We start from the raw sequence: 14,552 nt of genomic DNA, 5'->3' as shown, positions 1-14,552 counted from the left end.
ACAAACCAGAAGATAGACACACAATACTGGAGTAACTCAGCGGGACAGGCATCTCTGGAGAGAAGGAATGGGTAACGTTTCGGGTCGAGACCTTTCTTCAGACTGAACTGAAACATCATCCATTCCTTCTCTCCAGAGATGCTGAGTTACTCTAGCATTTTGTGTCTACCTTTGGTGTAAACCAGCATCTGCAGTTCTTTCCTACACAGAGAATGACCAGCTTTTTTTAATTTTCATTTTCTTCGTCCACACAAGAAATCTTACACTTGCAATGCACAGAAACGTTGGTGAAGTACATAAGCATTTAGGAGAGAATCGGAGAAAAGCAAACCTTGCAACATTAACTTTATTAGCTGCAGCTTTAAGGACCCGTTCCACTTAGGCGTCATTTGCGCATAATTTACGTGTCACGACGCACGCGTCATGACGCGCACGTGATGCATGCATTACGCGCACATGGTGCGCATTACGTGTGCATGGTGACGTAGGTAGTGACGCGCGGCAGCGCCCCAGGATTTTGGGATGTTCAAAATCTTTGCGCGCCATCTGCGTGACGCGCAAATGACGCACAGGTGGGACAGGCCCTTGAGATTGATGATTTTGAACTTCCCTTGACGATGAAACAAAACAAAAAGTGTCAGTCTCTGCTGAACCTTTTAACCTAACTGGAATTTACAATTTGACCTATTTAAATAATTTATACTAATTTAAATTAGAAACACTATATAAATGCATATATACCCATGTAGTTTAAACCAGGGTCTTAAACCATAACAAATTTGGCATGAGGCATAAAGATCAGAATAGATGACACAAGGTTGGATTTTAAGCAGAATTTCAATACAAAAAGATAGAGACAAGACATTTATGGATGAATTCCAGAACCTAGGGGGACTAGTTATCTGAAAATAGCTGTCAATGCCATTGTAACTAAAATAAGGAAAACACAAGGGCAGCACAGTGGCGCAGCGGTAGAGCTGCTGCCTTACAGCTTGAGACCTGGGTTCAATCCTGATAACAGGTACTGTCTGTACGGAGTTTGCCCTGAGACCGCGTGTTTTCTCCAGTTTCCTCGCATGTTCCAAAGACGTACAAGTTTGTAGGCTAACTGACTTCTGTAAATTGTCCCTAGTGTGTAGAACAGGAAGATAGCTGGTCGGCGCGGACTCGGCGGGCTGAAGGGCCCGTTTCCACACTGTATCTCTAATAATAAAAAAAGTCCAGAATCTGAAAAGTCCAATGACACTCAAGGCTTAGACTAGAGCAAGTTGTGTTGATACAAGCATGGCGGGAAGGCCTCAACTTAATTTTAAAATCCTCCCTTTATTTTCGAGGCGGAAATAAGGCTAGTAATAATACTAGTAACAAGCATGGAAGGCTTACAAATATACTCTTGGAAAAAATTTAAGGCACTACATTTTATTGTGAAACAATTTCTCTCAAATTGCTCCTGTGATGGCAAAGTATTGTACTTTTATTCGTCCCGAGACAACCAAAGCTAAAAATGTAAAAGCTAATTTGTGCTACAGATGCTTACACACTTGTCCCAAAAATCTTGAGCAAAAATTTCACAGACCATTAACGTTTTTAATAACAGCAGAAATACCTGGAGCTAACAATCTTTAAAAACTCTGATCCATTGACCATTACATGTATCCGAAGATGCCTTTGAAACTCATGATAAGTTCAGGGTTTTGCAGCTGAGAAAAGGAGGGTTTGTATTGTGTTGCGTAAGAGGACGGGGAGGTGTAAAACAGTGCATGCAGCAGTCTAGTGCCAGAATTTCCCAGTCTGAAATATCCTGCCATATCTGCAATGCAACACACTGATCCAAAATGTTAAAGAAAATTAGATTCGTAAGAAAACAAATGAGACCCAGGAAGCCAATTTAGAGTTGGTTTAGTATAATATATTTCAGCTTTGAGAGACATAGAAATCAGCTTTCCACAATTTTCCTATAAAAGACCCCATTTTCCAAAGCATTATGCACAAAACATTTTAATTAGAATACAATTGTATAGTGAAAGTAAGATGATCCTGCAACATCCCAATATAAAATGGAGTCACAATGACCAAAAGTAGATGTTAACTGTTGGGATAAGTCCATCAAGAACAATATGGACTAAAAATGTCAAAAACCAATGAACTATTAGTGCTTGAGAGGGAGAAGAGGTGCAATGATAAAAGGCCAATATGTAATCAACTCTTAATTTCACTTGCAACATCTACAACATTGGAAATGTGTCCATGCTTTTTTTTTTGTATAATCATACAACTAACTCATCATTAAATCCACATTGGCTATAACCACTATGCAAAAAGGTGAAAATACTGTCTGTTCAAGCGATGCACATGGCAAATTTCAGGAACAGTATGTGCAAACGGTCTTCTGAGATCTTTTTAAATTGAAGATATAAAAACGGGTGAAGCCTCTTCAGATATGTTAATTTTCTTTTGAAATTGGAAATGCTAGCACTTTCCAATTAGGCAACAGTTCTTCATACCTGAAAATATAAAAATACAGCTAGTCATACAGAATCAGACAGTCACAAAAACCAAGCTGGATTACTGTTGTAAAATTATACATGCTATCTAAGCAAGTGTACAATTTATCAATAGAACTGCCTCAACAGATGAGTATCTCAGAAGTGTGAACACAAGCTACTTTAAAACACATATCTTTGGCATCTTTATATTAGAGTTTACAAAGGCCACTCCCAAGCCTAGACTTTACCCGTTCAGAACCGAGGTTAGCTGTGGATCTAAACTATTAAGAATGCTATCAAATATCAGTCTACATTGGCACGTAATGCTAAAAACTAACTACAAATTAAAGGGAATCAGGTTTAATCAAATAATTGAGGGATACAAATTATATTGTACAGACTTTTGATCTTAGATATTGAGCAGATGGATTGCAATGATCACATATTCCCACACAAGCACTGATCTAGTCATCCATTCAATGCTTGATGCTGCCTTTTATGTACAGGATGGCAAGTTTCAAGTTGTAGCAAACACTACCAGTTTTGGGAGGCTAACTTGGCAAACGTATGCTTAGCAGCAATTTAAACAGGAAGTTGTTCACAATAATCAGGCCATTTACAGAGTTGCTAAAACACAGCCCTGCCTAATCAGACACCATCACCAACCAGTTCAAACAGCATAAATTGGCAAAGAAACAGCAATATTACTGCAAAAATGAAAAGTATTATGAGGCCAGAAAAACAGGTTGAAAATTAAAAGTAGTGCAGGGGCGGCTCAGTGTCACAGTGATAGAACTGCTGCCTTTCAGCACCTGACACCTGGGTTCAATCTTGACCACGGGTTGCTGTATGTAAGGAGTTTGTATGTTCACCCTGTAACCGCGCAGTAACCAGGTGCTCCAGTTTCCTCCCACATTCAAGAGACGTACAGGTTTGTAGGTTAATTGGCTTTGGTAAAAGTTGTCAATTGTCTGGGGGGGGGGGGGGGGTTTCTCTGGTCAGTGTGGACAAGGTGGGCCTCTTTTCACGCCATATCTCTAAAGTAAAAGAGTGGGTTAGGGTGCATTAAGGGTGTTAGCGGGAGGAGCAGCGTCCCAGATTGAATGAAGATAAATGATTCTCCCACAACCAGATTGTGGATGCTCCTACCAGATCTGACAAGTAAATTCCATTCCCCATTTGATTCCGGCAACCCCCTTTTGTGCAAACTTGTGCCCTCCATAATGTTTGGGACAAAGGCCCATCATTTATTTATTTGCCTCTGTACTCCACAAGTTGAGATTTGTAATAGAAAAAAATCACTTGTGGTTAAAGTGCACATTGGCAGATTTTAATAAAGGCCATTTCTATACATTTTAGTTTCAACATGTAGAAATTACAGCAGTGTTTATACATAGTCCCGCCATTTCAGGGCACCATAATGTTTGGGACACAGCAGTGTGATGTAAATGAAAGTAGTCGTGTTTAGTATTTTATTGCATATCCTTTCCATGCAATGACTGCTTAAAATCTGTGATTCATGGACATCATCAGTTGCTGGGTGTCTTCTCTGGTGATGCTCTGCCAGGCCTGTATTGCAGCCATCTTTAGCTTATGCTTGTTTTGGGGACTAGTCCCCTTTAGCTTTCTCTTCAACATATAAAAGGCATGCTCAATTGGGTTCAGATTGGGTGATTAACTTGGCCACTCAACAATTTACAATTTTATAGTTTTGAAAAACACCTTTGTTGCTTTAGCAGTATGTTTGGGATCATTGCCTTGCTGTAGAATGAACCATCGGCCAATGAGTTTTGAGGCATTTGTTTGAACTTGAGTAGATAGGTGTCTACACACTTCAGAATTCATTATGCTACTACCATCAGCAGTTGTATCATCAATGAAGATAAGTAAGCCAGTACCTTCAGCAGCCATACATGCCCAGGCCTTAACACCCCCACCACTGTGTTTCACAGATGAGGTGATATACTTTGGATCTTGGGAAGTTCCTTCTCTCCTCCATACTTTGCTCTTGCTATCAACTCTGATATAAGTTAATCTTCTGTCTCATCTGTCCACAAGACCATTTTCCAGAACTGTGGTTGCTCTTTTAAGTACTTCATGGCAAACTGTGAGATGGCCATCCTATTTTTGCAGCTAACCAGTGGTTTGCATCTTGCAGTGTAGCCTCTGTATTTCTGTTCATGAAGTCTTCTGCGGACAGTGGTCATTGACAATTCCACACCTGACTCTTGAAGAGTGTTTCTGATCTGTCGGACAGGTGTTTGGGGATTTTTCTTTACTATAGAGATAATTCTTCTGTCATCAGCTGTGGATATCTTCCTTGGCCTGCCAGCCCCTTTGCGATTAGTAAGCTCACCAGTGCTCTCATTCTTCTTAATGATGTTCCAAACTATTGATTTTTGTAAGCCTAATGTTTGGCTGATGTCTCTAACAGTTTTATTCTTCTTTCTCAGTCTCATAATGGCTGTTATGACTTTAATTGGCACAACTTTGGTCCTCGTGTTGATAAACAGCAATAAACGTTTCCAAAGGTGATGGAAAGACTGGAGGAAAGACTAGGTGCTGAGAGCTCTCTTATACCTGCATGAAGGAGGCATTTAAACACACCTGAGCAATTACAAACACCCATGAAGCCATGTGCCCCAAACATTATGGTGCCTTGAAATGTGGGGACTATATATAACACAGCTGTAATTTCTACATGGTGATACCAAAATGTATAAAAATGACCTTTAATGAAATCTGACAATGTGAACTTTAACCGCATGTGATTTTTTTTCAATTACATATCTCAAACTGTGGAGTACAGAAGCATACAAATAAATGATGGGTCTTTGTCCCAAACATTATGGAGGGCACTGTGAAAGTCCCAGGCCACTTCAAGGAACTTTACACAAAAATCAATGTGATGTTACCAGATAAAATGTTGAGTGAGAGTATTAACATAAAAAAGTGTTTGGGTAGGATATTCACCAAAGCTTAGAAATGGCAAGATAGTGTTACAGCACAAATGGTGTAGCAATAAAGGATGGTTTACAATTTAGATCAAGATAGAGGGCATAGACTACAGAGATGGGGAGTGGCCCTGGGGAATGCAAAGTAGTCTATTAATGCTGAGCTAATGCACAAAGATAATCAGCGATCCTAGGTGACCTCTTTATAGAGAATAAAAGGAGGTTGATCAAAGAGCCATGGAAAAGTAGAGCAGAGAAGCAACCAATACAGAAATGAGGATTGCAGCTGATAATTTCAGAAAACTATCAGGGATAGGGATAGTGTAAATAAATGGATGCTTGATGGTCGGCATAACTCAGCCAAACGACCCATTTCCATGAAATGCATTGCTACAATTATGCACAATGGCAGCTGATGGGAAAAAATAATGTATTAATTCAGAGCTAATGCACTTTAATTCAGAGCTAACTCACTCTTTTACTTTAGAGATACAGTGTGGAGACAGGCCCTTTGGCCCACGGAGTCCACGCTGACCAGTGATCACCCCCGTACACTAGGACTATCCTACGCACTAGGGACAATATACAATTTTTACCGGTCAATTTGTTACAAAACTGTAGAGTTTGGAGTGATATACCTCCGATGGCGACAAGTGTTGTATATCCACATAATGAATATTCAGCAAGCGTCTAAGAAGGAGTTTGAATCAGGGACCAATGATAAGGGTTTATCCTTTCCATTATGAAGCGGGAGGAAAATTCTGCTTATCTAGTATTGGATAATTTAGAAACAGAAGTGGAATCAAGTGATGCCTGTAGTGGAGAGAGAGGTAAAATTGATGGCAGAATCTTCAAGCACAAAGGCACAAGATAACAAGCGGATTATAAAAAGACCTCGTGCATTTGCATCTAAAATGGAAGGTTTAAGCTTATTATTGCCACATGTACCGAGGTACAGTGAAAAGCTTTGTTTCGCATGCTATCAATACCATACATACATACAATCTAGCCAAACTCAAGTACAATAGGTAGAGCGAAAGAAAAGATACGGTGCGCAGAATATAGTTTGCAACATTGTAGCCCAACAGTTCCGTCTTGCATTGTCACCTTCAGCAAGATGGCATTTCAATCGCAAACCTGTGCAATGAACGACCAACCGATCATACCTGGCTCAGACCTGCTGCATAGCAGAAGTTTAAAGCAGCATACATTGGGATTTCTTTCTTTTACACTTTTCCACTGGCGCTTTCCTATTGATCTGCCTGACCAGGTCATAAAAGATCTGCAGAAAATAGAAAATGTGTTTTACTTAATCACGCGTACATGCATTATAGGGCAGCACAGTGGTGCAGCCAGTAGAGGCACTGTCTTAAAACACCAGAGACCAAGGTTCAGGCACGGAAATCGCTATCAAAATATGGGGGGGACCGGGGGACACAATTTCTTGGCGGCCGCACGCGCATGCGCACACTCACACACACACGCGAGGCTTTGGAGGCTTCAGCCGCGGGGCCCTGTGAACGGTAATTTCAGCTCAATCCAGCACTAAATGCAGCTCAACTCCGTCTGTCTCGCCGGGTTAACCTACAGCCCTGCCTGCACTGACGGGACACCAGTCCGGAGCCGTGGAGCTAGTGCTGCTTCTCCGCGCTGGCTGTAAGCCTGGGCCATATTTCCCGTATGTCCAGGCAGGGCTGCAGGTTAACCTGACGGGACAGGCAGAGTTGATCTGGGTTTAGCGCTGCTTCTCTGACCTGGCTGTGGGCCTGGGGGCACTGCTCCCTTCTGACTCCCGACGTCTCTGGCCACCCCCGGGCGTGGGGAGGGCACTTGGATGGGGACGGGGATGGTCCAGTGGCGATTCGGCAGCAATCCCGGTTCGGAGACCCGGGATTGATCCTGGCTGCGGATGAGGCGCAGGTCTGTGTCCAGGGCTGCCGAGAGTGTTGGATGCGGAGATTGGTGGGTTGAAAGGAGAGCCTGGGGAACTATCTAGGGTGCAGAAGTGACCTTGGGGTTTATAACATCTTAAGTGGTACAGATAATATGAATAACCAGTTTTTCCCCAGGGTAGGCAAGTCTAAAACTAGAGGGCCTAGGTTTAAGGTGAGAGGGGAAAGAGTTAAAAAAGGATCTGAGGGACAATGTCTTCAGAGGGTGATGTACAGTGGCTTGCAAAAGTTTTATACCCCTTGAACTTTTCCACATTTTGTCACGTTACAACCACAACGTAAATGTATTTTATTGGGATTTTATGTGATAGACCAACACAAAGTGGTACATAATTGTGAAGTGGAAGGAAAATGATACATGGTTTTCAAATTTTTTTACAAATAAAAACTGAAAAGCGTGCAAAAGTATTCAGCCCCCATATAACCATATAATAACCATATAACAATTACAGCACGGAAACAGGCCATCTCGACCCTTCTAGTCCGTGCCGAACACATAATCTCCCCTAGTCCCATATACCTGCGCTCAGACCATAACCCTCCATTCCTTTCCCATCCATATAACTATCCAATTTATTTTTAAATGATAAAAACGAACCTGCCTCCACCACCTTCACTGGAAGCTCATTCCACACAGCTACCACTCTCTGAGTAAAGAAGTTCCCCCTCATGTTACCCCTAAACTTCAGTCCCTTAATTCTCAAGTCATGTCCCCTTGTTTGAATCTTCCCTACTCTCAGTGGGAAAAGCTTTTCCACGTCAACTCTGTCTATCCCTCTCATCATTTTAAAAACCTCTATCAAGTCCCCCCTTAACCTTCTGCGCTCCAAAGAATAAAGCCCTAACTTGTTCAACCTTTCTCTGTAACTTAGTTGCTGAAACCCAGGCAACATTCTAGTAAATCTCCTCTGTACTCTCTCTATTTTGTTGACATCCTTCCTATAATTAGGCGACCAAAATTGTACACCATACTCCAGAATTGGCCTCACCAATGCCTTGTACAATTTTAACATTACATCCCAACTTCTATACTCCCCCTGAGTCAATACTTTCTAGAACCACCTTTCGCTGCAATTACAGCTGCAAGTCTTTTGGGGTATGTCTCTACCAGCTTTGCACATCTAGAGACTGACATTTTTGCCCATTCTTCTTTGCAAAATAGCTCAAGCTCAGTCAGATTAATAATAATAACAATAAATTTTATTTATGGGCGCCTTTCAAGAGTCTCAAGGACACCTTACAAAAATTTAGCAGGTAGAGGAAAAAACATGTAAGGGGAATGAAATAAATAGTAGAGACATGACTAGTACACAAAGTAAAGACAGAATTCAATACAAAACACAATATGAGGCAATTAATGCACAGATGAAAAGGGAGGGGGACGTGGGGCTAAGGATAGGCAGAGGTGAAGAGATGGGTCTTGAGGCGGGACTAGAAGATGGCGAGGGACACGGAATTGCGGATCAGTTGGGGGAGGGAGTTCCAGAGCCTGGGAGTTGCCCTGGAGAAGGCTCTGTCCCCAAAACTGCGGAGGTTGGACTTGTGGATGGAGAGGAGACCGGCTGATGTGGATCCGAGGGACCGTGAGGGTTAGTAGGGGGAGAGGAGGTCAGTGAGATATGGGGGGGCCAGATGGTGGAGGGCTTTGTAGGCGAGGATCAGGATTTTGTAGTTGATCCGGTGGGAGATGGGAAGCCAGTGAAGTTGTTTGAGGACTGGAGTGATGTGATGCCAGGATTTGGTGTGGGTGATGAGTCGGGCGGCTGCGTTCTGGACCAGTTGGAGTCGGTTGATGTAGGTGGAGCTGATGCCAAGGAGAAGTGAGTTGCAGTAGTCCAGTCGGGAGGAGATGAAGGCATGGATGAGTCTTTCAGCAGCGGGAGGTGTGAGAGAGGGTCTGAGTTTGGCGATGTTGCGGAGATGAAAGAAGGAGGTTTTAATGACATGGCGGATGTGAGGCTCAAGGGAGAGGGTGGAATCAAAGATCACGTCAAGGTTGCGGGCCTGGGAGATGGGGAGACAGTGGTGCCGTCGATGGTGAGAGTGGGGTTATTGATTTTGCTGAGTGTGGCTTTGGAGCCTATGAGGAGGAATGGATGGAGAGCGTCTGTGAACAGCAATTTTCAAGTCTTGCCAGAGATTCTCAATTGAATTTAGGTCTGGACTTTGACTGGGCCATTCTAACACATGAATATGCTTTGATCTAAACCATTCCATTGTAGCTCTGGCTGTATGTTTAGGGTCGTTGTCCTGCTGGAAGGTGAACCTCCGCCCCAGTCTCAAGTCTTTTGCAGACTCTAACAGGTTTTCTTCCAAGATTGCCCTGTATTTGGCTCCATCCATCTTCCCATCAACTCTGACCAGCTTCCCTGCCCCTGCTGAAGAAAAGCATCTCCACAGCATGATGCTGCCAACACCATGTTTCACAGTGGGGATAGTGTGTTCATGGTGATGTGCAGTGTTAGTTTTCCGCCATACATAGCGTTTTGCATTTAGGCCAAAAACTTCAATTTTGATCTCATCTGACCAGAGCACCTTCCTCCACATGTTTGCTGTGTCCCCCACATGGCTTGTGGCAAACTGCAAACGGGACTTCTTATGGCTTTTTTTCAACAATGGCTTTCTTCTTGCCATTCTTCCATAAAGGCCCGATTTGTGGAGTGCACGACTAATAGTTGTCCTGTGGACAGATTCTCCCACCTGAGCTGTGGATCTCTGCAGCTCCTCCAGAGTTACCATGGGCCTCTTGGCTGCTTCTCTGATCAATGCTCTCCTTGCCCGGCCTGTCAGTTTAGGTGGACGGCCATGTCTTGGTAGGTTTGCAGTTGTGCCATACTCTTTCCATTTTCGGATGATGGATTGAACAGTGTTCCGTGAGATGTTCAAAGCTTGGGGCATTTTTTTATAACCTAACCCTGCTTTAAACTTCTCCACAACTTTAACCCTGACCTGTCTGGTGTGTTCCTTGGGCTTCATGATGCTGTTTGTTCACTAATGTTCTCTAACGCCTTCACAGAACAGCTGTATTTATACTGAGATTAGATTACACACAAGTGGACTCTATTTACTAATTAGGTGACTTCTGAAGGCAATTGTTGCACTGGATTTTATTTAGGGGTATCAGAGTAAAGGGGGCTGAATACTTTTGCACGCCACACTTTTCAGTTTTTTATTGTAAAAAAATTTGAAAACCATGTATTATTTTCCTTCCACTTCACAATTATGCGCCACTTTGTGTTGGTCTATCACATAAAATCTCAATAAAATACATTTACGTTTGTGGTTGTAACGTGACAAAATGTGGAAAAGTTCAAGGGGTATGAATACTTTTGCAAGCCACTGTACATATGGAATGAGCTGCTAGAGTTAGTGGTAGAGGCAGATGCAATTCAAATGGCACTTAGGCAGGTACATGAATAGGAAAGTGAGAAATATGGGCCTGGTGCAGCAAGTGGGACTAGCTCAGTTGGGCAACTTATCAGAATGGGCAAGTTGGGCTGAAGGGCCGTTTCCATGCTGAATAGTTCTATCGACTAAAACCTCGTCTAAGAATAGAAACCACGTGCTAAACAGCATTAGAGAAAGCTTCCCGAGTAATACTTTACATTCCCAGGTCAGGAAGAAAGCTGCTAGAAAAGTAAACCTTGCCTTTCTACATTTCAAGTACATATCTCTGCACTAGTGTGTCAGTCCTTTATTTTCTGAATAAGTTATAAAGAAAACATTTAAATTGACAAACAACCTTTACGTTTAACCTGACGGAATGGATATGTGAACCTACCTCATTAACATTGATCTTCGATTTTGCGGAGGACTCTAAAAAGGCACAGTTGTTCCATTGTCTTGCTAGGTTCTGCCCCAATTCTTTGCCCACTACTCGCTCATCTTCCAAGTCACATTTGTTGCCAACCAGAATCATGGGAACCTAAATGAAAACAAGCAGTAAAGTTAGACATTTGGCTGTAAATTCCAATGCATTTAAATTGGATCTTGTAACTTTATTTGCAGTTATTACGTTACCAATCAAATGGGTCAAATGACAAACAACCGCATCCCGTTATTAGACGTTACTTCAGCCCAACATGCCCACACCGACATCTCATCTACACTTGTCCCCACCTGCCTGCGTTTGGCCCATATATCCCTCTAAACCTATCCTATCCATGTACTGTCTAAATTGCAATTAATAAAAATTTATTGATTAAAAAAATCTCACCCATCAATGCTTTCAGGTAGAAAAAAATTGAGAGACCCCAAACCATACTGCAGCCCTAAATGATCAGATTTGCTACAGATATGTTAAGGCGTAATGTTTCAACTAAATGGAAACATTTGTCCTTCCAATAGAATGTGGAAGTTAAGGAAGAATTGCATATTAGATTAAAAATTATACATTTGTGCAGCCAGACATCAAAATTACAACTATTAATGAGGTGACGGTGAAACAAGTTCCACATTTCAGCAAACGTACATGAACAGGCTGCGTTCCAGCAATAATTGCAGTCAAACTTTTGATTTGCTTCCATAAAGTTTAGTTTTAGTAACAAATAAACACATCAATTTTTATGCCAAAGCATATCTGTTGTAATAATCGCCTTACTTATCATACCAGGTTGTAAAGACAATATAAGTTGACCAAGTTATAGCACAAATTAACATTAGTAAACAATAAATTGTCAAGTACGTTAGTTGACATCAAAGAACAAAGGAGCAATGTTAGGATGCAATTTATAGTTTAATGCACGTCGCCAATAACGCATCCTGTTTGATATCACAATGAAGATTCCACTGGACTGCAGCGGCCCAGGCGATGTAATAAACATGTCATATGTCAAGGCTGAAAAACTCATTTTCTGAACAAAGATTTACCGAATCAGGATAACAGTGAAAAGCTGTGTTTTGCATGCTATCCAAACAGATCAGATATATAAATACAGTCAAGTCATATTCAAGTAAAATAAATAAAGGGGAAGATACAGAGTGCACAATAGTTCTCAGCATTGTAGTGCATTACTTCCATAAACAAAGTTCAATGTTCTCAATAGGATAGAAGTGAATTGGACAGTATACCAGCTTACGGAAGGGCAATTCTGAAGGCTGATGGAGGGGAAGCAGTTGTTCAAGTCTATTGGAACGCGCTTTCATGCTTCATACAATCTGCAGTGGAAAGGAATGGCCAGCATCGGACAAGTCTTTGATTACGTTGGCTGCTTTTTGAGAGGCAGTGTGAAGTGCAATGGAGTCAATGGTGGGAATTCTAGTCTGTGTAATGCACTGGGCTACATGTTTAACTCCTTGCAATTGCTTAAGATATTGGGCTGAGCAGGAAGATCATGAAACTAATGGGGGGTTTTTCAACTATAATGCAATCTAGCAATATAATTTCCAGAAGAAATATATATTTCTTTAGCATAGCTATCTATTCTAGATTCCCAATACAGAGGCTCAAATATCTGGTGGCCTGGCGATAAACATCCAAAAGACATTCAAACAACAGCTCAAAATGTCAGAGGTAACAGCCCCAAATCCCGATAGAGCCACCAGTCGGAAGCACAGAGCTTAAAGTTGGAATCAACCATGTCCATAGGTTCCAGGAGCAGAATTAGTCCATTCGGATCATCAAGTCTACTCTGCCATGCAATCATGGCAGATCTATCTTTCCCTCTTCACACCAAGATTCCAAGATTCAAGATTCCAAGATTCAAGAAGTTTATTGCCATGTCAACAAGTTGATAGGAATGTGTCTTGGTTCACCATTCTCCTGCCTTCGCCCCAACACCCTTACTAATCAAGAATCTGCCAATCTCCACCTTAAAAATATCCATTGACTTGGCCTCTACCGCCATCTGTGGCAATGAATTCCACAGATTTACCACCCTTATTCCAACATTATGTCCAACATTATTCCCAGATACCAGCAAGTAGAACATCAGATCAATATGGACAAGAATACCAGCAGTAAAGAAAGCAAGAAAAAGTGTCTGCTTTCCTTTACCACCAGTTGACAAATTCAGAGCACAGCAGGTACCCAATACATTGTCAATTTGCACAGCCCTTGAGCCAGCTCTGAAGGACAAGGCAACCAGACTAGACAGATGAGAAACAATAAAGCTACTTCGCATAATTCTCATAACGGTGGGCTCAACCATTTTTAGGGTGGCAAAGTGGTACAGCGATAGAGTTGCTGCCTTACAGCGCCAGAGACTCAGGTTCGATCTTGACTACAAGTACCGTCTGTACCGAGTTTGTGACTGCATGGGTTTTCTCCATGTGCTCTGGTTTCCTCCCACATTCCAAAGATTTGCTCGTTTATAGGTTAATTGGCTTGTAAACTGTCCCTGGAGTGTAGGAGTGCCAAAGAATGCCTCCCCAGCTTGCTTGAATGACTACCGACCAGTGGCCCTCACCTCGGTGGTCATGAAGAGCTTCGAGAGGCAGATCAAGAACCACATCTGCGCCTTCCTCCCTCGCAAAATGGACCCGCTGCAGTTCACATACCGTCCGAACAGATCCACGGATGATGCGGTCTCCCAGGTTCTGCACACCGCTCTCTCTCACCTTGACAGCCAGAAGGGGGGGCTATGTGAGGATGCTGTTCATTGACTTTAGTTCAGCTTTCAATACCATAGTCCCCACCAGACTTGCTGATAAGCTGCTGGAACTGGGGTTGAACACTCCCCTGTGTGCCTGGGTCCTGGACTTTCTCACCGCCAGGCCCCTGGGAGTCAAGATGGGGAGACATACATCCTCATCCTGAACACAGGATCCCCCCAGGGTTGCGAAGTTAGCCCCCAACTGTACTCCCTGTATACACATGACTGTGTGGCCAGGTTCAGCTCCAACTCCAAGTTTGCTGATGACACTGTGGTGGTGGGCCTGTTCTCCGATAACGATGAGAAGGCCTACTGAGAGGAGGTGGCTGATCTGGCACTCTGGTGTCAGGACAACAGCCTCCTCTTGAATGTCACAAAAACTAAGGAGCTGATTGTGGACTTTAGAATGGCTCAACATCCGAGGACGTTCACGCCACTAGAGATAAATGGGACTACTGTGGATAGGGTGAGCTGCTTTAAGTACCTGGGAGTCCACATCACAGAGGATCTGACATGGACAACACACACTGCCGCACTGGTGAGTAAGGCAAGGCAGTGCCTTTACCA

General features: G+C 42.7%; 1 protein-coding gene across 2 annotated transcripts in view; it reads right to left on the bottom strand.

The window, feature by feature from the left end:
- Window positions 1–1,403: 1,403 nt before the first annotated feature.
- rap1a (RAP1A, member of RAS oncogene family) overlaps window positions 1,404–14,552 on the bottom strand; it is a 104,702-nt gene continuing 91,553 nt past the window's right edge. For both annotated transcript variants that reach the window (XM_033042796.1, XM_033042797.1), the window contains exons 6-8: window positions 11,174–11,317; window positions 6,607–6,722; window positions 1,404–2,504 (exon numbers count right to left, since the gene is read on the bottom strand). In XM_033042796.1, the coding sequence (XP_032898687.1) occupies window positions 6,636–6,722; window positions 11,174–11,317 (231 nt within the window). In that variant the 3' untranslated portion in view covers window positions 1,404–2,504; window positions 6,607–6,635. The remainder of the gene's footprint in view (window positions 2,505–6,606; window positions 6,723–11,173; window positions 11,318–14,552) is intronic.

Source organism: Amblyraja radiata, chromosome 24 (genome assembly GCF_010909765.2).
Source record: "Amblyraja radiata isolate CabotCenter1 chromosome 24, sAmbRad1.1.pri, whole genome shotgun sequence".
NCBI lineage: Eukaryota > Metazoa > Chordata > Chondrichthyes > Rajiformes > Rajidae > Amblyraja > Amblyraja radiata.
Note: the sequence above shows the minus strand (reverse complement) of the source record. Positions and strands in the feature narration are given on the sequence as shown.